A 24,710-nucleotide genomic window follows, 5' to 3' on the forward strand; every position below is an offset into this window, starting at 1 on the left:
AGTTGTGTCTGTATGCGGACTTCTTGGTTAATCTTATTTCTAACGGCTTAATATATCTGCCATACTCTACATTAAATCTAATGTCCCTACCTTGTATCATGCGCGGAGCTTTATATTTTGATGTCGTGCATTTTTCTATTTTGGTGAAAGGAGTGACTCTAGCCACTGCACCATCACCATTCTCCAGGTCCGTGACTGCTGCTCTGTAAGCCTTTCGACGGCCCGGGTCATCGATACTATCGACGTACTCATCTCTGCTAAATCTTTCTGGATGGCAGAGGAATTTCCTAAGATGTTTGTAGAGTCCAGGGATGGCGTCTTTATTGTATGTTGTAGTACGCTGTGGACGGTGTCTCTTAACATAGGCTGAAGCTGTTGTGTTGCTATGTTTCGGGTAGTAATAGAGACTGTCTGGCTCGAGGACGCTGGGGAAGTGAAGTAGTTCACTGCTTTGTATGCGAGATACCCAGCCGCTGCCACGCCGATAACTGCTGCGGCGCTAGAAAGTGTGATGGTCTGAAAGACCACTCGTCTTCCCAAGGGCTTTGCGCGTTTAAAGATCCTGTTAGTTGTGCGCGATCAACTTTCCAGAACCAGAATCTGTTTCTTCTTTCTGCTCTACCTTCTATACCGTTGTTGAATCTGTTGGTCCTTTCTATTGCCTCACAAGGCCATGTTTGTTCCGTACGCAGTCTGATCTCTATATGCCTCTCTATGGCGTCCTTTAGTATATTTTCGCGCCTGCGTATATCCCTGACGCCGTGGCGGTCTAGCTCCTGCAGGAGTGCTGTGGCGCATTGTGCTTTGTATATGGCCGTTATTACCTGGCCGTAGAACTTTGTATTTAAAAATGATATTGCAGCCTCTGCATCTAAACACACCGGCACAATTAGCGGAACAGAAAAAAAGGGAGAAAAAAGAGGGAATTTAGAACAATGAATGTAATTTTTAAACAATATATTATTTAAAATGAAACAACAATTAAATTAACATGTTTTGACATTTGTTTGTAATACCATACTTAAAGTTTAATTAAAATAAAAATTAAATTAAACAAAATGCATTTTTCTTCGATTTCGTAATTATAGAGAAACAGCAAAAAATTCAAGATTTTTCAAAGGTTAACAACAATTTCAATGACTGTTCAATATCGAGTGTTTCCTCCTCGTGCTCTGATGAGGGTTTCTATCCATCTGGGCATGCTGCGGATGATGTTATCAATGGTTTCTTGGGGCAACCCCTGCCATTCTTCAAGTAATGCGTTTCGCAACTCGTTGAGATTATTGGGAGGTGGCATTCTTAACTTTACACTCCTCTTTAGCAAGTCCCAGACGTGTAAATAATAAATTTGCCAAAGAAATGAGGGCAACCAGGGGTGAGAATAAAAAAAAATTCTTTAGAGGTATTCACGTTTATTAAATTGAAATTGAGATTGAGATTTTTTATTTATTTATTGGGAATAGGAAAGCGCTTGACCACAATTTCGCCTGATGTTAAGCTGAGATGTGGTCTAAGATGGAACGCGCTTCCCTAGAAGGTACCTGTTCACTCTACGCTTTAAGATATTACTTATTTTTTATGGGTTTTGTTATTTTTATTATAATATAATTGAGCTGATTTCTTTATTTTATCCTCCCCATCATAAGCTAAATTTCCGTCTAATATTCTATTAACAGATCTGCACCAACTGAATATAATTATGTTGATTGGTGTATCCACAAAACATTCTTTAAAATTTTCTTAGTGGTTCATAAAATCCATTAAATTAAAATCTATGAATAATTTGACGAAGGCCTTAGTTCTTTCTTTTATATTTTTTTTGTAACATTCGCTATTTAGAAATGCAACTGTTGTTTCCTATATTTCTTGGAAACACGCTATTAAGGAATCAGATGGGTAGCAAAGCCATTCTTTATATTTGTTTTATTTTTTTTGTCTTATATCTATATCTATTTTATATAGCGTGTTTTTACACGTTTTGCAACCTTTAACAATTTTTTGCAAATATTTTGAAAGGGCCCACCCCACATTTACGATTTTGTTTTGCAAACTTTTTACGATTTTGTTTAAATAGGCATGACGAAAGATTTTGAAATCCTCTTCCATAATGTGTGTATACGTTTACTATACAAGAAAAACCCTATATTTCGGTAATATACTTAAATTTAACGAAGATAAAAGCCATTTTCCAAAAAATATTTATTATCTGTGCCAAAACAGCTCGCAGGTGTCATGGCGTAGGCGTGACGTCACACTTTGGTAAATACGTATTAGTCAGTTCAATAAAGAAACGAATCTTCAATGGCGGCCAAAGCTGACTTTGACAGATGGTAGGATCATCAAAAAAGAAAATAAAAATAACGTAAATTGATAATTATTTTATTAATTATTTCAAATTGTTTGTTGACAAACTTTTTTGTTATTGTATTTGTGTATTTATATGAATTATCATATTTACGTATACAGAATGTAATAAAATCCCCATAATACTTGTAATAAGCCCATAAAACTGAACAACTTTTCCCAAAGAACATATTTTGTCAAATTCCAATAAAACATTATATACTTTCGCAAATGCATAATTGTCATTGTAAATTTATGATAAAAACTATTATAGGGAAAATCAAATACATTTTAGTGATTTTATTTTTCCATTTTTTTTTTGCATACCGTACGGCCGTGTGTGAGCGAGAGGGAATGATAAGCGCCGCCATTGAAGATTCGTTTCTTTAAAGAACTAACTAATAATTATTTGTACGCATTGCGAAGAAAATTAAAAAAATATTTATTTAATATGTGTTATAGAAACGAATTTCAAAGTTTATAAGTGGTGTGCAGTATTGCAGTGTGAATCCACATAAAAATAATGCTCAGAAATGTGTTAGTAATTATTTCAAGCGAGAAAATAATAAGAAATGATTGTATAAAGTTGGCGCGGAGAACCCCGAACCATGTATTCGTGAATTCGCAATTATATTTCTGTTCTGAGTCGATAAAGCATACGTGAAACAATAGAAAATAAATAAAAATGCGTATTCTCAACATATTCATAACAACAAAAAACATCTGACGTGAGTTGTTTACTTAAGCGTGACGTCACGCGTGTTTTAGTCAAAATGGCCAACTGCAGTATTTCAATGTTTTACTTTATTGATAATCTCATTAATCCTAATGTTTTTAAGATTTCTAAGTCACTATATGTAATTTATCTATCATACATTTTCCCTTAAAAACACTAATACGATCATTTATGGATACTGTCGTCATGCCTATTACACATTAAATCGGATACTCACTTGTGAATACTAATCCCAGAAGACTTTTTCTGAATATATACTATCAATGAGATTTACATCTATTGGCTTCCTTGATACGTGCTATTATTATCTTTACTTACGAAATTTTGAGGATCACTTTTCTTTTTTACATTTCTTATTTGGCTGTCACAAATGCCTAGCGTGTTAATAAAAAATGTCTCACAAACACGAATTCTAATAATATCAACTGTAAAATAAAAAGAATTATTTGGTAATCTAGGTTTCATCAGATCAGTTCCATCATAGAAGATCTGATATAGCATCTTTGCAAATCAATGTTACCTATAGCCCAATACTTTTCAAATAATGTGTATCTGTTTGTGTCATTTATATTATCAGAACATTTAAGTCTGCACTTACATGGATCTTTAACGCAATGGCCAGGTACTTCTTTTTTAGTTAATGAAATATAAGCTTTACCAGAATTCCTCATATTTTTTGCTTTATTCTGTTTCCATTTAGACGGATCCCGCGTACGTTTTCTAGATGTCCGAGTAGATTGCAGAGGAGTATCAACGTAACTAGTACTGTTACACAATGTTTTTTATTTATTTTCTTTTATTATGAGTTTTATAATATTTGATGGCTTGCATTTTTACTTGGTCATCTGGACAACTTTGTGTAATTTTTCCTGTTAGCAGCCTGTTAACAATAGTGCACCAACTGTGTATAATTAAATCAATACTGAAATATATTAATTTTTTTAAAATTTTCTTTTTATGCTCTTCACAAGATATAAAACCAAAATAACAGAAGATTTCAATTTTTTCAATAATTTTATCTTTTATGCCTGCTAAATGTGGATTCTCTTTCAGCTCTAATTGTATTATTATGTACACATCTTCTAAAAATTTACACAACGTCTCCGAATCCGTTCGTACAGGTATCTATGTCCAAAGTTATCGCGAAGTCTTCTTTCGTACAGGTATCTAAGTCCAAAGTTATCGCCAGGGTCAATCATCAAAAGCATCAATTATAAATCCAGGTCCATGTTCAAAAATTAATTAGTTTATGGGCAACGTTGGACGGTATTGAGTCTGTCTGTTTGAGAAAATTTTCTAAGGCTGTAACATTAAGTTCAACATTAGAGTTCAGTTCAACAGGGGGTTTGGGATTCTGGGATAGGTCACAACCATTAGGTTGAGAGGAAGGGATTTCTTGAACAATTTGACGGTGTGCAGCTACATCGTAAGATTTACCTAAAGGAGCATGGGTGCGCGGGGGAATAGTGTAAGATTTTCGATACTCATATCGAGGTTTTACTAAGAGAGCGGGTTTGATGACTTATATTTGATTGTTTCGGAGTAGGGATGGGAAAAACTGGCGATTGTTGAGATTTTGGAGCAAATACGAAATTAGCTGTCTCAGGGGGTTAGCTTTGACGCTTCCTCAAAGGAGATACCCTCTGTGGCCATCAAAAGCTTTATGGATTTTTGCCGGCTGTGCTCTGAACAATATCAATAGCGTAATGTCTGCATTACAATGGGCACATGTAGCCTGAGATTCCGGGATAGGGCAGAAGTCTCCAGAGTGGTACTGTGTGCATTTATAGCACCTCTCTTTCGAGCGGCACTGATGACGGATGTGGCCAAAGCGACAGCACTTGTGGCGCTGAATAGTCGTGAGTGATAAATCTCTACAGGTAGTGCAGTATACCTACAATAGATTTTCGTTGACATTAGTAGTCAAGTTCCAGCGAACGCGGGATGTCTTTAAAAAAATATATTTTAATTGAAATTAATTTAATTAAGGTCTGTACAATAAGATGGTTAGCGTGTAAATGCCGTATTCTATCTTTAAACAATACCACGATCTGGAGATCGCATCTTCTTAGAAATGATTAGGAATGTCGTCGCGACGGTTGAGTGGGCGATTCTCCGTAATTACTTCCTAACAAATCATAACAATTATTACAAAGTGCATTGTTGCAAGTATTAATATTTAGGTAAACTACTAAAATATGTATTCAGCGGGTTTTGGATGTTCAAATGTACAAAGTAAAGAGGTTTCGTATATTAAACAACATACGAAACCTCTCTATTTGTAGTAAATACTACAAATAGAGAGGTTTCATATCTAGCCTAACCATTGCTGCTGGTGTAAAGGTTCAGCTAGATATTATAACAGTAGCCGTTTTTTGCAAGAAAGAATTTTAGGTGATGAAAACAAACAAGTTCGATATTATATTTATTACATTTATTAAATTTATTATGCTTCACATAATATGCTTGTGCTGCCAGTTTGATTTCATCCTCACCATCATATTTGATTTTGCCTGATAATATCCTATTGATTGTACAGCACCAACTATATATTAAAACATTAGCTACCGTGTTTTTAAGATATTTTTTTAATTGATCTTCATGATAATTACAAGTATACGGGTATTCTACCATTATATCAGCAAGCATGTAAATTTTATCCTTTATTTTGCTTTTTGGAACATTTTCTTTGAGAATACCCGTTACTTATTTCTTGCAATTGAATGAAACCTTTTTCCATACCTTTTGATGGATACACAAGACATAGGCTAGGCAAGGCTATCTGTATTCCTTAGATCTAATGTATGCATTTGAAGCTGTATTTTTTATCACCGACCATGTCTTTTTTACAGATCTTACAAATTAATTACAATTACTATTGACCGAGTGTGGTGTGTTAAAATTATTTAAAAGTAATGATTTATAGGCACCCTCAAAGTGAATAGTATTGGGTGCCGTATTGCGTACACCATAACTTCTTATGTTCGCAAAGAAGTTTTCTAATGGGTCCTGATTAAAATTCCGTGTCAGCATGGCATCAAATGCATAATTTTCCACAAATATTGTATACCTTCAATGGTACGGATAAAATTACTTATTGATGGTACTGTACAATCAATATGTGTTTCTCACCAGTTTTATATCATGACCAGGATCTATGAAAGCACGCATTTTTGTTTTGCTGTAGGTGAAAGTTGTGTTTTCTTGATCCTTTGTAAACTGACATCCCATTTCAGAAAACATGGCAAAGTTGGTAGCAGGCCCACAAACAACGCTTACAAATTTCTACACCTGCATCCTCGCATCTTTGAATACACATTTTCAATAACTCCGCTTTCTGTTCTCCTGTCAGCGACGTGATAAAAAATATCCAACGGGAACTTTCCACCCACCATTTATAGAGTTCAGCAAAAAAAACAAAACACTGAAACGCCACTTCTAACGTTGTCGTTAGAAGTGGCGTATCAGTATCGAATCGTTGTCGGATTCAGTGCCCACAGTGACTCGCCCGTAATATGTTTTTGTCCGTGGATTCCAGCATAAGGATTTTCGAATCGACATTTCGGCAAAAATCAAAGTGCAGATGACCGGTTCATTGCTGGTTTGTACTTTTACTTTTAAAGCCTCAAATGCTTCTTGGCAGAATCCAGGTTAAAATTTAGTTCTTGCAAATCCTTTATAATATTTTTGAAATTAGCAATTTTTTTCTTCTGCCTGCGTACTTTTTCATTTAGAAATCCTGTTGTGGACTGTATAATTTTGTTGGGGTTCGTGGTCGAAATAAAACCCTTCCTTCGACATACATACATATATTTTCTCTTTACAATTACAATTTATACCTAATCACTATTGCTTATTCACTACTGTTCTGGAATAATAACTTGCTGGGACTGATCACTATTAGTACTTATTCACTACTGGTCCGGAGTAAGCACTTGCTGGAACTGATCACTATTTGAAAATCTGGGCTATTTATATGCGTCGCCGGCGGCGAGACTCAAAGCGGCCGCCCGGCGGCGAGGCATTGTGATGTTTTGTGCTCTTCCACGTGCAGCGTTGATATTCCGCCCCATACACGTGGAGCCGCTGCGCGGGGAGCCCCGTTGCCGCCTGCGTGTGCTCGTCCTTTACAAATCCTAACTTTTCTTGTCAGACTGTCGCATTTTCGCTGTAACTTCTTGATTTTAGGTTCCTGAAATTTAATAAAGTTACTTGTCAAAAATTGCAGCATCCCAAATGAGAAACTGGCCATTAAAAATACCCGGCCCACCCGGGTTACGCGTGATGTTGGTATCAACGTTTGAGACAGCGCGTTACAAAGATATATTTTTATGCCTTTTTGTGATTCCTCTTGTATGAATTGTAGTAAACAGCTACCGATTTCATTTGATCCTCTTTTGGCAACAGAAAGATGCCAGACATAGCAATAGCCTGACTTATAGAGTTAAAAATGGTAAAATTATAAATGGGGTACTTTCGCTTATAATGAAAAATTCCCACCTCAGATTGAGGAACGCTGAGTACTTTTTCCAAATCGAAAACGGCAACGGTGGTTCTAGTGGGATCAACTTTTGAAATTTACTTATTAATATTAGTACTGGTAACTAAGACTAAATAAACTTTATAGAAGGCAATAACTCGTTGCATGTGTAACAAATTAAATATTGAGTCCAAATCAACAAAAAATAAACTTCTGAAAAATAGGGTTGTGTGATTTTTTAAAAGTGAGGTAATTCATTATAGTATGATAATCTTCCTCCATACTACTCTTCAGAGCCTGTAGATTCATGTACTTATCCTTTTTAACTTTCAGCATTGATGAATAGAGTTGAGGCATGTCATTCCATGGAATAAAGGATATTTTCTTCATCCTAATGGGAAACTCTTCCCAGACTGTGCTAGAATGTCTCAGTTTGTACAGAATTTCCTTCGGGTGCATACTTCAGAGCCCTCAGATTAGTCACTGTAGGATTTGCCTGCCTGCCTGCCTGACCTGCCTTTTTACCAAGTCTAATTGACTTGTAGAAAGATAATGCGCGTTCAATGTCCTTAACGTCGGGTTAATTTACCTGAACCAAATAAATGCCAGATTGACGAACATGCTCTCCAAAGTATGACCTAGCTTGTTTAAGTTGATATGTGCCTAAAGCAAGCCGTTTAAGATCAGTAATTGTAAGTCGTGGAAATGTAGTTAAATGAGGATGTTCGCTATCAACCTGTTGAAAGTTCGCTCTCCTTCTATTGACATTTTCACTTAATCCACGAACGTTGCCAAATGATTTTCAAGTGAAAGTCTATTTTTAGCAATAGTCACATATTCAAAGGCCTCTGTTGGGTCACTTATTTAACAAGGCACTAGCAATTCTAAAATCATCTTTGAGGTGCATTGCAGCTCTATTATTGAAAACGTTACGAAAAAGTCTGTAATCCCTTTTCGCACGAGCATTAACTACTTCAACAACCCAACTACACATAGTTACCAAACGAGACCGATTTGCTTGCTGGGTTGATAATTGGTGTTCATTATCAAGGAGAGACTCAGGCATATAGGCGACAAAACCATGCTCTTGAAGTTCACTCACAATATCTCGAAATCCTCTATCAAAAATAAAAATATCGCCCCTTCTGAAAAATTGACCAAAACCAGTTTCCTCGTTATTTAAGTTTAAACTCGTGATTGTAGCATCGTTAGTAGTGGCCTTGTAAGGACCAAGACATTCCACAATATGACCATCGCAGCATACAATCAAGAATGGTTTTACTAAGTTATCTAGTTTTTGTAAACTATATGTTTGTTTTTTGTATAAATAATAGGAACTACTTTGCACATAAATATAGGTAGCATCACAAATAACAATTGCAGGTTTAACTTCTGCAGTTAATTCGGAATTACCAAAAAAAATCCTTCTGGAATTATCCTATTCCGAGAAGCAGCATCTTGTATAGTCATATGATTAAATCCTAAGTACAATGGGAAAATACGACCGCCTCCTTGGTACAGTGGTTGACGCGTGAGAGTAGCACCAAGGGGTCTTGGATTCGATTCCCGGTGAAGACGAAGAAAAAAAAAATGTCTCGGTCTGGCAGGACACAGAAGGCCACCTACTGGTCCTTAAAGAAAATCGATCAGTGAAACGGATGTATAATGCATCTGCCCCTTATCCCACTAGGGGACATGGGACTTCACTTCACACAATGGGAAAATACCAAAAATTTCATTCGTTTCATTATTAATAATTAAAAACGTTTCCCTTGAGATTTGTTCGTGTGTAGTCATTGCAGAAGGCTGCAGGGCTACATCAACTTGTGAATGAAGCATCTGTAATTAAAATAAATACGTTAGATGACTTGATTTAAGCAGATGAATTAAATTTCATTATTAAGTATGTTAATCAAATAAGTAAACATCAATAGAGGTCAATTAAATATTATTACGTTATCCTAAAAATAAAATTTCTCATAAAATTACAAATACTTAGTATTTTAATTTTGCATTGTCATGCATTAAATGTAAAAAGAATCATTTTTTAAGTTATAAAACAAACACAATAATATGCATTAGTACCTACCATGTACCTACTACGTAGGTACGACCATACAGGAGTAAGTACATACATACTTTCTTAATTATCAATAAAGTAATACATAAAAAGTATAATTACATAGGAGACATTTAAGCGGAATTCTTATTTAGTTAGATACTTATATTTTTAAACGGTTTTAGTAAATTATCGAGAAGACTATAGTAAACACATTCACACTACACCTGATTGGTAGACTGGTAGTTTACCTAATTGATAACTGTTTTTAATGTAAAGTAAAAAGACAATATAACACGTAGAATACTCACTAGTTGATTGGCCATATCATTGAAGTCCGTTTTGTCAACTATAGGGCTTATTACACTACGCGGTATTCAGACAGTCTTACTAAGACTGTCTTAAAATCTAACTAGACAAGCTCGCTATTACACTGTGCTGAATATCGCATGCTAACTCATTTGCAAGGCGTACGTAGTCGGTGACGGTTGTCGCGCGATGGGAAAACTTTCAAAGCACCAGAAAATCGCCATAGCTCTTGCCGCATCTATTAATTTAAATACAAAAAAGAAAAGAAAAATATGGGTGAAAGAGTTTTACGAGAAAAATTATCAGTAATTAATAAATTCAAATTTCAAATTCAAATTTATTTATTATTTAATCCTTCAGTACGTAGTGGTTGATTAGAATAATCTTTATGACTTTTCTGCCATAAATATGGCATGTCTCGGTACAAATCGAGTACATTAAAAAGCACTTCTTTCTCTTTCGAACAAGCCATGGTGCACGCGGCCACAGCAAACAAACATACGAGCGACTTTGCTCTGCGGCTGCCGCGCGCTGACTGAACGGTCTAAGCGTGCTAAGTCTTATTACACTACGCGGTATTCAGCAAGCAAGCAAGTAAGCATGGTCGAACCCATTCGGTCGGTCTAATTAGACAGGCTAACTTGCTAACTCTTATTACATTATGCTAAATCTTAGTAAGACTGTCTGAATACCGCGTAGTGTAATAAGCCTTTATCGAGTAATTTTCTTCCCGACCACCTACATCTGTGTCGTCATGTCGCAATATTAATGATAGTTCCTCATCGGCATCTTCATATGTTGGACCTAATCGCTTTACTTTGCAAGGCATGACAGGCCATTCTGCGTTGGTCTTGGAATTTTCATTCCTTGCTAATTTATACTCAAATAGTAAAAATTTTTCGTATTTATGAGTAGAACAAGCCCTTAAAATATGACTACACTTTAAAAATATATTTATGTGTTACCTACTTGTCAACAAACAATTTTTTTATTTATAGTAAAATTGATAGGTACGCGCCTATATTACCTATATACTTACTTTCGATCAGATCGTTGAGAAATTCTAGCTCCTTATAATACTACAACTTTGGCTGATACAAATCTTCAACTCCGGAGCCGGTTTTCACGCTTGCTTTAACCTTGTTTCGTTCTTTCCTGTGGGAAGCTCGTAGTGACTGAATTTTTTTTTCTTTATATCGGTTATATCCGAGTTTGGTTCATATATTTTTGCAATATCCACGAGTTTATTATATGCTGCACCTGCAAGCCTATTTCCTTTGTTTTTATACTCGCTTGATTTAGTTTGCCATAAACAGGGACAGTCTCGAAAGGCATTTAAAAATTGTATTATAAAATCGTGGCTGCAAGTACGTAGAATTATTATTGTGACACGGACTGAGCACGCACGTTACCAAGTTTGTAGTAGGTAGGTACACAGCTATTCTGGCGCACATCCGTCATTGGCTCAGCCGCTTGAAGCACTCTATACCTATAAGGGTTGTGATTATGCAAGAAATTTGTAATCGATCAAATGACAGTTAAATCTACATTTAAATTTGTAGCGAGGCTCTCTCGCCCACTGTTATCATAGATGTAAAGTCCAGCCGGGTTAGTAGTTTCTGAGTACGCAAGATCAAAAACTCTGTGATAAACCCTACCTTGAATTTTTAAAAATGATATCCCCGTTGTCGGATGTTGAAATCCGTGTGTAACGCCTAAAGCACTAAAAGCAAATAAATTATTATAAGCCCTAGGTTTATTCAAGAAAGAAGGAAAGCTATAAAATGGTTCATTTAAAGGCGGGAAATTTTGAACGTTATAAGCGCCAGCCCCACAGCACCACTTGATACGATTCTTTTCCTCAAAGAACAATCTAGCATTACAGGTGCCTACATAAAAACGCCTCCCTATCTAATAATGAAATATTAAAACTATACAATTTGACGACAGTTAAGCCGTCGTCACTCTTTGTACCTATTAAATTGTTTGAATTACGGAATTCAACGTCTACATTTCGATTAACTTGATTGTACTTATCTACAGCTTGCCTATTAACCTCTGGATTACTTTGACTAAACTTCTGACTGGCCTGCCTATGAACCTCGGGATTGCTCTCGTTATATTTTTGAACTGCCTGCCTATGAATCTCGGGATGTTTTTCATTATATTTTGTGACCGCTTTTAAATGAGAATTTGCATCTATAGATCGCCTACCTGGTCGTCCCCTCTTACGTCCTGCTTCTACTGAATTTACTGATGAACTATCCGAATCTACGTTTATATTGTTTTCTTTGTGTGCTTTAGATTTATTATATTTAACCGGTCTACCGCGTTTCCTACCTACATTACAAACATCGGGTAATTTTGTTATGCAGACAACGTGTGTCAGTGTTGTTAATTTAGGGTCGCGAATATTTTGAATTAAAACTTTTGGTTTTAGGGAATTTAATTTAGGGTCATATTTTGGGGGTATACCTTTATTAACTAAAACTATCGGTTTTAAATTAGACAATTTAGGGTCGTCTACAATAACTAATTGGTCGTCTACCCTCCTGAGTCCCGACATTTTTTTTTCTAACATTGTAAATTTGTCCGCATGTCCTTTAAAAAGAACTATTTCGAGGTGTGGCTGAAGTCCTGAGACTTTGCGTGCTTCGAAATAGAGCTTAAAGCTCATACAATTTTTTTTGCTAGAACAAACATTATTGACATTTAAATAAAGATCATTTTGGCATAAAAAATAATTCTGTGCTATTTGTTCGTCTTATAGGCCATTGGGTCTTAATACATAACATGCCGGGGTAGAATATGTCCGTTACAAAGGAATCTCGGACTTACAGTGAGATTTTTTTTATAAATAATACCAATTAAAAACACATTTTTGCAATCAAAATAATCAACTTTTATTAAACTTTTTTATTATAATGTAAAAACAAGTTATAAAATCACGAAACTCAAGTCTTACTTCTATCAGTCTGAATTATTTATCAAAGTTAATGTCATAAGAATTCTTAGTAAAATAAGGAACATACAAAAGAACAAGCTAATATTAATAACCCAATTATGGAATGTTATAATTAATAGCTCCATACAAAAATAGAAAATAAAAAATAAAATTATAAAGAAAAAGAAAAAATTTAATCAGAATTATGAAATAGCTTAAAGCAATTTCGTTTTGCTGTTAAGCAAAGCGACAGATTACATCCTAAACATTTTACTGATGTTTTTTTAGAACATCCTTCATTTCTACAACGACTCTGAGTTGTTAACATTTCTGGTAAATGATCAGTGCCATGCTTTCGTCTCAATTTAGAAGGCAAAGGCACTATTGGCGGACGCCTCTTTTTTACGTTTCTTCTTTCCTCCGGTTCACCACTATCATCCAGCAAATCATCCTCTCTGTAGAGATTCTCTTCTATTAGTCTTTCTGCTATCAGTCTTTTGAACTCTCTAAGTTGTACTATTTTATGTCTACGGATACCTTTTTCTATCTGTTCTTGTTTAAATTTAATCCATGAATTCGTGATAGATAAGTCCAAGCAATGGGATATGAACCTTACGGTCCATTTACGAGTTCGTGCTCTACTTGGGCATACTGCTATTAATCTGTCGGTTAAATCTACTCCGCCCATATTGCTATTATACTCTTTTATAACTTCGGGACGTGAAACAAATAAGTATTGTTTTGTTGATCTGTTGTATCTTCTACAGTCATCAAAATTTTCAGCAGCATGAATAGTGGACAGCAGTAACACAGATTTATTGTCCATCCATTTAGTGAATGCCACCTCCCCATCATTTCGGACTAGTACGTCACAACTCCCTCTTCCTTTCCTCATTAAAGTTTTATCATCGTCTATTTTATTGATTACTTCTTTTGGCACGCGATTTTTCATTATAGTTCCAGTACATTTTAAGCCTCTTTTAGCAAGTTCGTCTGCCAATCTAACCGTAGTAAAATATCTATCGAAATAAATCAAATGACCAGGCACTAAAGATTCAGTAAGTTTAAGTACAACGTTTTCACCTAAATGAAATTGGTTATCATATGCAAAAGTCTCTTTTCCTTGGTAAATAGTTAAATCGCAAACAAGACCATTTGGATTGGCCAAAACAAAAGCTTTCATACCAGTCGGATGGGGCTTGCCAGGGCAATACTGTCGTATTGGACAGGCCCCAGTAAATGGAATGATCATTTCATCTATAGAAATTTTCTGCTGCCTCCCTTGTGCTTTGCAGCCTTGGAGAATTCTATCTAATAGAGGACGAACTTTCCAAAGCTTGTCCTGTTTCCTCATATCCATAGTTATGTCATTATCAAAAACTACCTTCATTGAATTTCTCAACAAAAAATATCTGTCTCGCGTCATGGCTTGTGTAATCACAGGTAAAGCATATTTTTGGTTCCAGTAAATTCTGATTTGAGACAGTGGTAAGCACGCCATAAGTAATGTTATCCCAAAATAAATATAGCATTCTTCCCTAGTTAAATTAATACTTCTTCCAGTTTTTTCAATTGAAGTCTGATTAGTTTTTTGAACAATGGTATCGATCAAATTGTCGTCAATATACTCGTTAAGGTATTTCATTAAATCTTCGGAATTTACATTATTAGATGGATAAGAAGGCTCTTGCAAATGTGGCATTGACTTAGTAAAACTCCGTCTCCCCCAAAGTTCTTCATTTTCTGGAGTAACTGGAAATCTTTGGGCCCTGCCGCCTCGAGTAAGTACTCTACCTCGAGAACGATAACCACCTGCATAAAAATAAATAAATATTTAAGACATCGAAGAAATATTCATACCAAAAATATAAATTGTTAAAATACCTAAAACCTACCTCTAGTACGCACTCTTCTCAGGCTAGTTGCTATCTGTACTGGTTGCGGTGTGGCTTCTGGTTCGGCTTCAGATTCTGACGTTGTACTACAAAGGTGGTCTAAATCTTCTGGGAAGGGTTCGGCTGTATCCGAATCCTCATCTTCAAATTCAGATTCGTTTAAAATTGTTTCCAATTGTTCATCAGTCAATCCTAAATAGGAAAAAAAACAAATCAATGAAATTTTATAGGAAATCCGGGATAAAAAGTAACCTATGTGGTATTCAGAAACATAAGCTATAATACTACAAAGTTTCATCAAAATCCGTTTAGTAATTATAATGTGATTGAGTTACAACATCCAAACATCCAAAAGTTACATTTATAGTATTACTCTAAATAAATGCCGAATATCCTTTTTCCCGTACAAATTGAATATGCCTAATTATATAGCTAAAACCGAAAGTACTTTAAAACGAACATACTGATATTTGGCTAATTATTCAATCCAGACGATTAAGTTTTGATAAAACTATAACATTTACCTATAAACCATAACCATATCTCAATAATAAATAAAAAGTTAACACATTTTATAAACATTTAACACGAAAAAACAAGTTTTTGTTTACCTGCTGTTCGTTGGTGCTCCATTTTCAATCTTGAACACTGCCCGAAAGAAGAAATATCTGTTCTCTGATTGGCTTAACCAATAGTAACTGTTTTTTGCTGTCAATTTTGTCATTGACAATGACGTTTGTGTGTTTCGGCGCCAAATTTTAAACGAAAATCTAATTTGTGTGTTACAAAGAACATGCGGTCATCATACAAGTGTACTGAGAAAAATGTCGGGACTTCATCATGTCGGACAAATTGTTCTGTTTAAAGGATGCTAGGACTTAGGAGGCTACATTTACTAATTGGTTGTCTACACTAACTAATTCATTAATAATATTTGCACTATGAAAATGATTTAAAATAATTTTATGAATTTGATATTGACTACCAAACGCCGGATTCCAAAACAAAAACTTTGCAAGAGTATCTAAATTATTGCACTGAAAGAGACGTGCGGCTCCTACCGAATACGAGTTATGGACGTATTTATTATTCGCGTCTACTTTATGGCTATTAAAGATAAAATATGTATTATTTGACCTCCAAAAAGATATCGTATTATTAGCGCCGGTGAAAAGGTAGCTATGTGTGGAGTCGTTGTGTGCAGTGTGAAATATTTTATTTTTTAGGATTAATTTTAATTGTAAAGTGTAAGTGGCTATGTCGCTGTCACATGTGGGAAACAGTCCGTTGTCGATCCAACTATCGCTGTCTGCCATCGATTTAATTTAAGCCAAATAGGTCCCTACACGTATATCAGAAGGCAATTCTTCAGGATATAAATGAGGATGATGATGCGCAACCCCAAGTGGTCTTACTTGAATATATAACATATCACCAAATTCTAAAATAGTGTCTATATTTTCCTGAGAAAATACGGCTCTATTTAGAATAGAATAATAAATAGCCGCGCATGTTGCCATCGCGACACATTGTGCGTTGTTACCCTTAAACCGGGGATCGGCTTGATGCGTTGACCCTTTAATAATAATTTGACCGATTAAAATAATTATAAAAACAGAATGACATTTTATCAGGTCAGTAGAAACATATTTATAATGCCGCACAATTTATAATTTGTTAAGCAAATTGAAATGTTCCAAACAAAAAATAATGCATTGTACCTATGATTATAAAATACAAATCCGTATTCAATATGTTAAAGAAAATATCCCTAATGAAATTACCATTCCATTTCTAAAATTTCACACAACACGATGTAGCGCTGTCGCCGAAAAGTGACGGTTCGGCTCGCCGGCCGTGATCGACATGCGGTTTTGCATGGTGAGCCGAGTAAAAAATATAGCACGACTACGAGCCGCGAGCCAGGCTCGGCGGTATTTAAAACCGTGGTTTTGCAATGATATAGCATCAGGCATATTCTGTGCATACCTAGGCATATTCTGTGTATCAAAAACTATCAGTCAAATAAATTTCATTTGGTTATCAAAAGTATGATGGTGATGAAAAAAATCGATAAAAGTTAATTTAATTAAAAATAGCCATGACCACTTTTCGATAGGCAAGCAATTATGGGCATATTTGTTTATAAAAACATTTAATAAAAATACGTCTCATCTGGTTATCAGATCGGTGAAGGATGATCTCCCACGGGCTCTCCTACTATAATGTCTTCTTTTTTTATAATATTCACTAGCAGCTAATTAATTTTATGTCATCTTTACCCTCATATTGAATTTTTCCACACAAAATTCGATTTACTGATTTACACCAGCTGTAAATTAATATAATTATCGTATTATTAAAAAAAAATATACATAATTAATTGGTCCGTATACATTAAAAGGGATAAGTCAACATCAAGTTACAAGTTTTGGGTACATTTTTGCACTACGTTGAACTTTTTATAAATTGAATGTCCTGGAAGCAACTCGCAAGCTCTTGGGTTGTATAAAAGAGCCATTTTTTATTACTGTATTCTTGTTTTGTATGTAGCTAACAAATTTTATAAATACCTAAAAACAAGGTACAGATCCATCTAGAAGTTTTCTTATTCCACTTGGGGTCATATAGATATCCTCCGGTTTAAAGTGTTTTGAACATATAACACTACTTGTATGAGGTTTCCAGTCATTATCACACCTATGATTTGTTACTACTACAATCCATCTTTTATTAATATACTAGCTTTCCACCCGCAGCTTCGCCCGCGCAGTCAAAGAAAAACCCGCATAGTTCCCGTTCCCGTGAGATTTCCGGGATAAAACCTATCCTATTTCCCGTGATAAAAAGTAGCCTTTGTCCTTTCTCGGGTATCAAAATATGTCTATACCAAATTTCATGCAAATTGGTTCAGTAGTTAAGGCGTGATTGAGTAACAGACAGACAGACAGAGTTACTTTCGCATTTATAATATTAGTATGGATTTTTTTCTAACTATACTAGATCATACGGATTTAATTATAAATAAATAATAATAATATACACCCTTTAATAAACTAGCACACTGTCCTTCATACTTTATTAATTCTTATGAATATTGTTATGCTGACCTTATATTATCTCAAAAATACGAAACAAAAACATACAAATCATACTTTTAGTGTACCTACTTATGATAACTGATTTCGTCATTTGTGTCGCCTCTTTTATTTCCGCACAAAAATGCACACGACATTTTTTATATAATAAAATCGTAAATAATGACGACGATACGACGTATTGCTTAGTGAAGCAAGCAATAAATAAGGTTTTAACATTAGGGTATTATTTATTGCTAAGTTTAAATAATAGGGTATTATTTATTGTTTAGGGAAGCAAGTAATTAAAAAAAAAAACCAAAAAATAAATTTCGTAAACATATTTAATTGCTTTAATCATCTCTTCAAAGCTGTCTAAATGACTTTTTCGAATGTCAGTACGCCATAAATATTCTATTATCCAATCTTCAAAATTGTCTTTATAATTCACTTTGTGAAACCGTCGCTTCAGATTCCGCCACTGGCTCTCTTATGTGCTGGGTACACATCCTCAGCAATAAATGGATTGTCTGGTTTACTGTGATTAACTTTCTTATGAATATATCCATGAGTCGGCAGGGAATCGTATGCACGCCAACAGTCCGTGTGAATTATGGATCCCTCTGCGACATGTTTCTTGATCAGAGGGATCAGTACCTCTGCCGACCTTTCATTGTTGGGACACACTTCGAGTCTCAACTCATTAGTTTCGTCGTCGACCATACCCAGCACTAGGGTTGCCAACACTTTATCATCAAAATATAGTATTTTCCAAAATAAAGTGTAAAAAATATAGTACATTAAAAAAAAAAATAGTATTTTATGGGAAAAACAAAAAAAATAGACAAATATATATTTATTTTTATAAAAACTATATTTTTTTGCATTTCTTGCACTATGTAACAGCTTTTTGTTTAAAATAAAAGTGTCAAGCTTTGTCACGTTCAATTTTTTAAAATAATATAAATCAAAAGCTCATTTTTTATTAATGATTAGCGACCCGCCCCGGCTTCGCACGGGTGCAATGGCGGCCGGCCGGTACCGCCGCAAACGCTACGTCCCGCAATTTTTAAATCTGTAATATCTTCGAAAATATTCACTTAAATCATACGGTGTAAAGGGCCATATAGATCTATATTAAATGAACAATGTATTCAAGGTATTTAATTGGTTAAGGATTAATGCTGTATTGGTTAAAATCGCTTCGAAAATTAGCCATTATTTGTCGAAAAAAGTAAAATAATGTAAAAAAAAGTTACTGTGGGTTATCCATAAGAGATAGACATACCATCACGGACTTTTCTGTAGACCTTTTCAATGTGTACAATACTTAGTAGGTACATTATTTTGATAAAACTCGTAGGGTTCAGCCTGCGTTTGCAATGTTAGCGGAAAAAATGTAATTATTTACGACATCACATTAGAAACCTCAAAAATAACAGTACTTCTTTACTTTACTTTACTTACTAACTTAATGGATGTTATTAAACATATAAACCTTCCTCTTGAATTACTCTATCTATTAAAAAAAACCGCATTAAATTCCGTTGCGTAGTTTCAAAGATTTAAGCATACAAAGGGACATAGGGACAGATAAAGCGACTTTGTTTTATACTATGTAGTGATGATACACTATGTACTTCTGTTTCTTTCTTCTCGCCACTGGTACCTATATGCGCAATAGGTTATATGACTTAGCCATCTTAACAATTAAAAGGCGCGTTCTTATTTTTTTTTAATGAAGGATTTGTTTGTAACATTGTCGGTGTTGAAAATATAGTATTTTTGCGTACTATATATGTTTTCAACAGTATATAGTACGCAGACCCGAAATATAGTACAATACTATATATTATAGTACGGTTGGCAACCCTACCCAGCACCCAGTGATCTTCGACTCGGCGACCTCTATTGTATTTTGTCCTCCCAAATTTACTTTCATCTATCTGCAATACTTTACCAGGTCCACCAATCTTTGGCCTTTCTTGCTGGTTCTCCAGCTGGTGGACCGGCAATAATTGTACCAGTCACAAATTGTTGCTTCGGAGACTGCTATGCCACGTGACCTGGAGCTGCGCTCAATCCTGGCTTGATAATAGTCATAGTCACGGGCATAGCAGTACATTAATTTGAAAACCACTGGGAGTGGCAGCTTAATATTTTCAAACAAATGATCCAACCGACCCTTTTGATGTCAATATAGTTTGATGTCAGTATAGCGATGATATCTGCAGTTCTTGGTTGCTGATATCAGGCCTCGATCTTCAGAAAATGCAATACACTGCTCTTCTGTTCCCAGCTCAGCTGTAACAATAAAAATAAAATATTACAAACATTTATATTAATAGTAATGTGGCCATGCGGCAGAGCTTTGTAGTACTCATGATATTTGACGGGTATTATCCCAGTCTCACATAGACTGATCAAATCTTTAAATTTGTCTTTGGAAATTAAAATCGACTGAGGATATGCAGTTTTAAGTGCAAATGCACGGTTTCTGGTTTCTCTGCGGGTAATTAAAGTCATGCATTCGTCACTTAAATCATATTTATAATGTATTTTATTTGGCTGGCTTTCTTGAATTATAACTTCCTTGATTTTGTTCCATGAGATTTTTGCGTTCACTGTATTTTTCGTCCAGTTTTTATTTTTAAGTAGCTCTTTAAAGTCATAAACCTGTTCCCTAGTAAAATCTCTCACTTCATACAGTTTTTCATTTTTCGCCTATCTTATCAGAATACATTTTTTTATTAAAAAAAATACATTTTTTTTTATATGTAAAGAATACATTTTTTTTTCATTCCCAATATTATTATCATTATATACAGTGTGTCCAAAAGGGTAGTGACTATATTTTAAGGTCGGATTCTATTAACAATTTTATCGATAAAAACACCCCATATTGGGGGTGCTAACCCCCTCCAAGACAGAGCTGTTTAAAAAAATTTAGTCGAGTTTTTGCCTTTGTCTATTAAAGTACCCAAATTACGAGTTCTAGACATCCTACAGACCTGATTTTTTTTACTTTTCAATAGGTAATTAGATATTCTACTAAAATTAATACTAAAATAATCGATATTGAATTGTTTCGAATCAGTAATTAAATGACAAATTTATAAAAAATACATTAATTTTAATACAATTTTTGGTTTTCTTAAATTATTACAAAAACTAGCTGCTTGAGATATCATTTTTTTGTATTTTCTTAATAGATTTTGAGTTTATCTACAAATTAGTGTTTAAATTTCTACTCTAAGTCAAGTATTTTAAAAGTTATTACAACTCGCATAGACCCTTTCGCAAGCGCTCAGAGCGTAGCTGACCTTATTCGTAGAAAAAAAGTTTATTGTGTGAGTAGGTACACGATACCTACTCATAGTAGGTATCGTGTACTATGAGTAGGTACTGTTCAACTGTTGTGAATCAAACAGTTGAACAGTTTGCTCAACTGTTTGATTTTAAATTCTGCGCACTTTACATTGTATAGACATTCATATTTTAAGTATTCTTGTACGAATTTTAAAGTATGTTGTTCCGTCCACTTAATTTTCGCTTTAAATTTGACACTGCACTGTCGATGGATTAAATGTTGTACAAGATCCACCATTTCGATTTAATGTAAATCGGACCATCATGATGCTTTGCAACATTTTTATAGAGAGTCTATTCCGCAACTTATTTTTGACAACATTATAGATAGAGAATGCACGTTCCACACTCGCGTTTGAAATTGGCACAGTGGCAAATGCTAAACCGAATTTTGAAATATTTTCAAAACGTTTACTGCCAGCTGCGTCACAATCATCATAAACTTCAAAATAAAAATCTGCTGAAGAAGAGGTATTCGTCCATGTTTTATTACTTAATTGGTGCCACTCAGACTCGATGTCATTTTTCTTTCCATATATATGAGTTCGCTGAATGTGGTTCAATATTGGTTTTATATCAGTTTTGACTTGAGATGTAGCAACCCTTGGGTGCAAATCAGCAACCGTTTTCAACAGTGATAAATTATCCGGAAGCCTTTTCTGAATCTGCTCGGCCAGAGAACATAAAAAGTTCTTGCATCGTTCCTTGACATCCAACAGATCCTTTTCTTCAAGTTGTTGTGACATGGTATGAAAGTCAAAACCAAAATACATTGATGCTGTATGCATCAGATGTTCCCGGAAATTAAATTCTATCAGTTCAGAGTCCACCAATTTTTCCAACTGTGAAGGTATAACAAGTCGTCTTAGCAAATTCTTAAATAATTAATAATAATAAATTAAATTAATGTAAACTATAAAAAATAACAAGTACTATTTAAAAAATTAAGAAACAATGATAAAGATTACATGAATATAAACTATAAAAAATAACAAAAAATATTTAAAATCATTTTAATTTACTCATATATATACGTATATCTTCCTGTATCTTGGTGAGTGATACAGCTAATTTTTCTATAGCAGCTGTATGCCTGTCCTCAACAACCAATCGCTTGCTTTCCAACTCATAGGCCCAATGAGGCACTCTCTCATCTTGGCTTACTGAAATAACAAGAGCATAATAATTCACTTACATGTTCAGAATTAATTATTATACTCAGTAGTTTCTTTGAGTAACTAGAGCAACTAGCAGCTAGTAATAAGAGTTAAATTCATAGGGTATGTCTGATGTGGATAAAACAATTTTCAAACTTGGTTCATTAGATCCAGAGATTATCCTGTTCAACCTAACAAACCAACAAACATTTTTAAAACATTAGTACAGACGAAAATTACTTCGCTTTTTGGTCTTCCTCTTTGGGGCTTTTTGGCAAATGGTCTGCTGCTGCTCCTCTGAAATGCGACGAATAATATTCAAACCTATTTTTCATACTATAATTTACAAACAAATAAAAATACCTACTTTCTTCCAATAATTCTTTATTATCATGCTTCACTGAATGTGTATCAGGATGTGAGGTGCCTGGAGGTATTTGGAATTCTAGAGGTGGACTGTCTTCCAACCATTCTATGTCCATTGAAGGTTCAAAAGATGTGGTTTGTGTGGTTGTGGATTGAGCAGTGGATGTTGTTGGCTGTGTTCCTAATTTCTCTATGACAACTTGGGAAGGGTTCTGTTCTTCTGCTGTTAACTGAAAAATTATTTTGCATTAGTCATCAATAAATATCATACAATATTCTTGTAGATATTAATCCATACTTTACTAACACTATCATGTCATCATAAGCCATACCTATTTGTTCCTACTGCAGGAGCTCAGTTCTCCTTCATGAAAGCTAATTAATAAATGAATAATCTAGTAAAAAAAATCATTTTCGATTTCAATACATTAAAAAAATTTGTCACAATTAATTAGATAAACTTGTTAATCTAACATCAAATGGTATGCGCACACCAATCCCTCCACCGCCACAGGTCCAATAAGATTTGATACCCTTTGCTCCAAGTCATTAAACGGTACTAGCTTATTGGGTCCACCACCCGTTGCTGAAGCATTTCGTCTTGAGTCTGCTGCTTTAGTTTTTGTTTTAGCTTTGAACTCAATCCAGTACTAATTTTCAAAACAAATTTTTATGCATTAATTTAAAAACTCCAAAATAGTAAACTAAAATACAAGCAGTGCAAGCGCGAGGGCGTGGCCTGGCACGCCACGCTAGCTGCACCTATATTGCGGCCCCTAGAAGTATCCTCCAACGCAGTCAAACGTGATATAATCGTTTGAAGCTGTCGTTTGACACCCGGATCAGAAGAACGTCCACGTTTTCGAGATTTACTACCACCCTCTTTAGACATTATGATAAACTAACACAAGTTCAAAAGATTTCACTAAAATTTATTTTACAACAATTCCCGTAACAGTCTAGAAAACCAATACAGAATCGGGTGGTATCCCACTTCTGAAATTAGCCTTTTAGACGGTTATTTATTTTAAAGAAAATACTTTCAAAGAACAATCACAATTTTTAATATTAAATGTTAACAATTATAATAAGCGGACAATGGTGACGTCTATCCGATCCGTGTATCGAATAACAAGAGAGCGAAGCCGAACGCGGTGCCTGACATCTGCTACCGTCCTCGCTAACTGGCCAGCAATCCCTTTTCCACCTTTCACCTCCATGAAGGCCGAATACGCCCCCTATTGCCTATTCCACTAACTCTAGTATAAATAGCAGCATCAAGTGTTAACTACTTTGGAAAATAAAACTGTTTGTACTTTTTTTGCATTTTCATCATACAAGCTCCAATAATTTTTGCCTTTTCTGCAATAGGATTTTAAATGGCCTGCCCCACATTCAATTATTCCTCGCAATCTGTAATAGCACCTTGAGTTGAAGGACCCTGTCATGACTTCTTTGGTCTATAATTCTGATGAATATAAATCTCATCTAAATAAATTATTATCTTCCCTTGCTGTCGTTTTGAAATAATTGCCTTCAAGTACCTATGTCGCTATGCTTTCTTCGAGTACAGAACATTGGTTTTTGTTCTGTGTGAAAACAAACCCATTTGATAATAATATCTGGCGTAATGTTTCTCTGCAGACATTAAAGCCGATGCTTTCCCTCAAGTCTATCAAAAGGCTTCTTTGTGTGGGCACTTGCTTCTTTACAAATTACAATATAATATTAATTGATTTTGTTTTTAATCGATTGAATATTGAAACTGTCCAAGTTTGATACTGTTGTTTTATGAGGGCGCTTTTTACCAGGGGTAAAAAGCGGGGGGAAAACCCCTTGGTTTCCTTTCCCTTCAATATGAATTATTTTCAGTGTTGAAAAACTAATATCTGGAAATTAATAAATTTTAATCATTAAATGTTTTCTAATTGAAAACTATTTTACCATAAAAATGAAATAGGTACCAGTCATTGAA

At 34.7% G+C, this 24,710-nt stretch overlaps 1 protein-coding gene across 1 annotated transcript in view; it reads right to left on the reverse strand.

Moving 5' to 3' along the window:
- Positions 1 to 21,297: 21,297 nt before the first annotated feature.
- The window catches only part of LOC149895435 (uncharacterized), a 60,144-nt gene continuing 56,731 nt past the window's right edge, over positions 21,298 to 24,710 (reverse strand). Inside the window, exons 4-7 of the mRNA XM_090119112.1 lie at positions 22,737 to 22,965; positions 22,610 to 22,666; positions 22,235 to 22,375; positions 21,298 to 22,054 (exon numbers count right to left, since the gene is read on the reverse strand). Of these exons, the coding sequence (XP_089975238.1) occupies positions 22,032 to 22,054; positions 22,235 to 22,375; positions 22,610 to 22,666; positions 22,737 to 22,965 (450 nt within the window). The 3' untranslated portion in view covers positions 21,298 to 22,031. The remainder of the gene's footprint in view (positions 22,055 to 22,234; positions 22,376 to 22,609; positions 22,667 to 22,736; positions 22,966 to 24,710) is intronic.

The sequence above is a fragment of the Colias eurytheme genome, chromosome 31 (assembly GCF_061535395.1).
Source record: "Colias eurytheme isolate Ceu_HAF_F1 chromosome 31, ilColEury1 Martin Lab GWU primary, whole genome shotgun sequence".
NCBI lineage: Eukaryota > Metazoa > Arthropoda > Insecta > Lepidoptera > Pieridae > Colias > Colias eurytheme.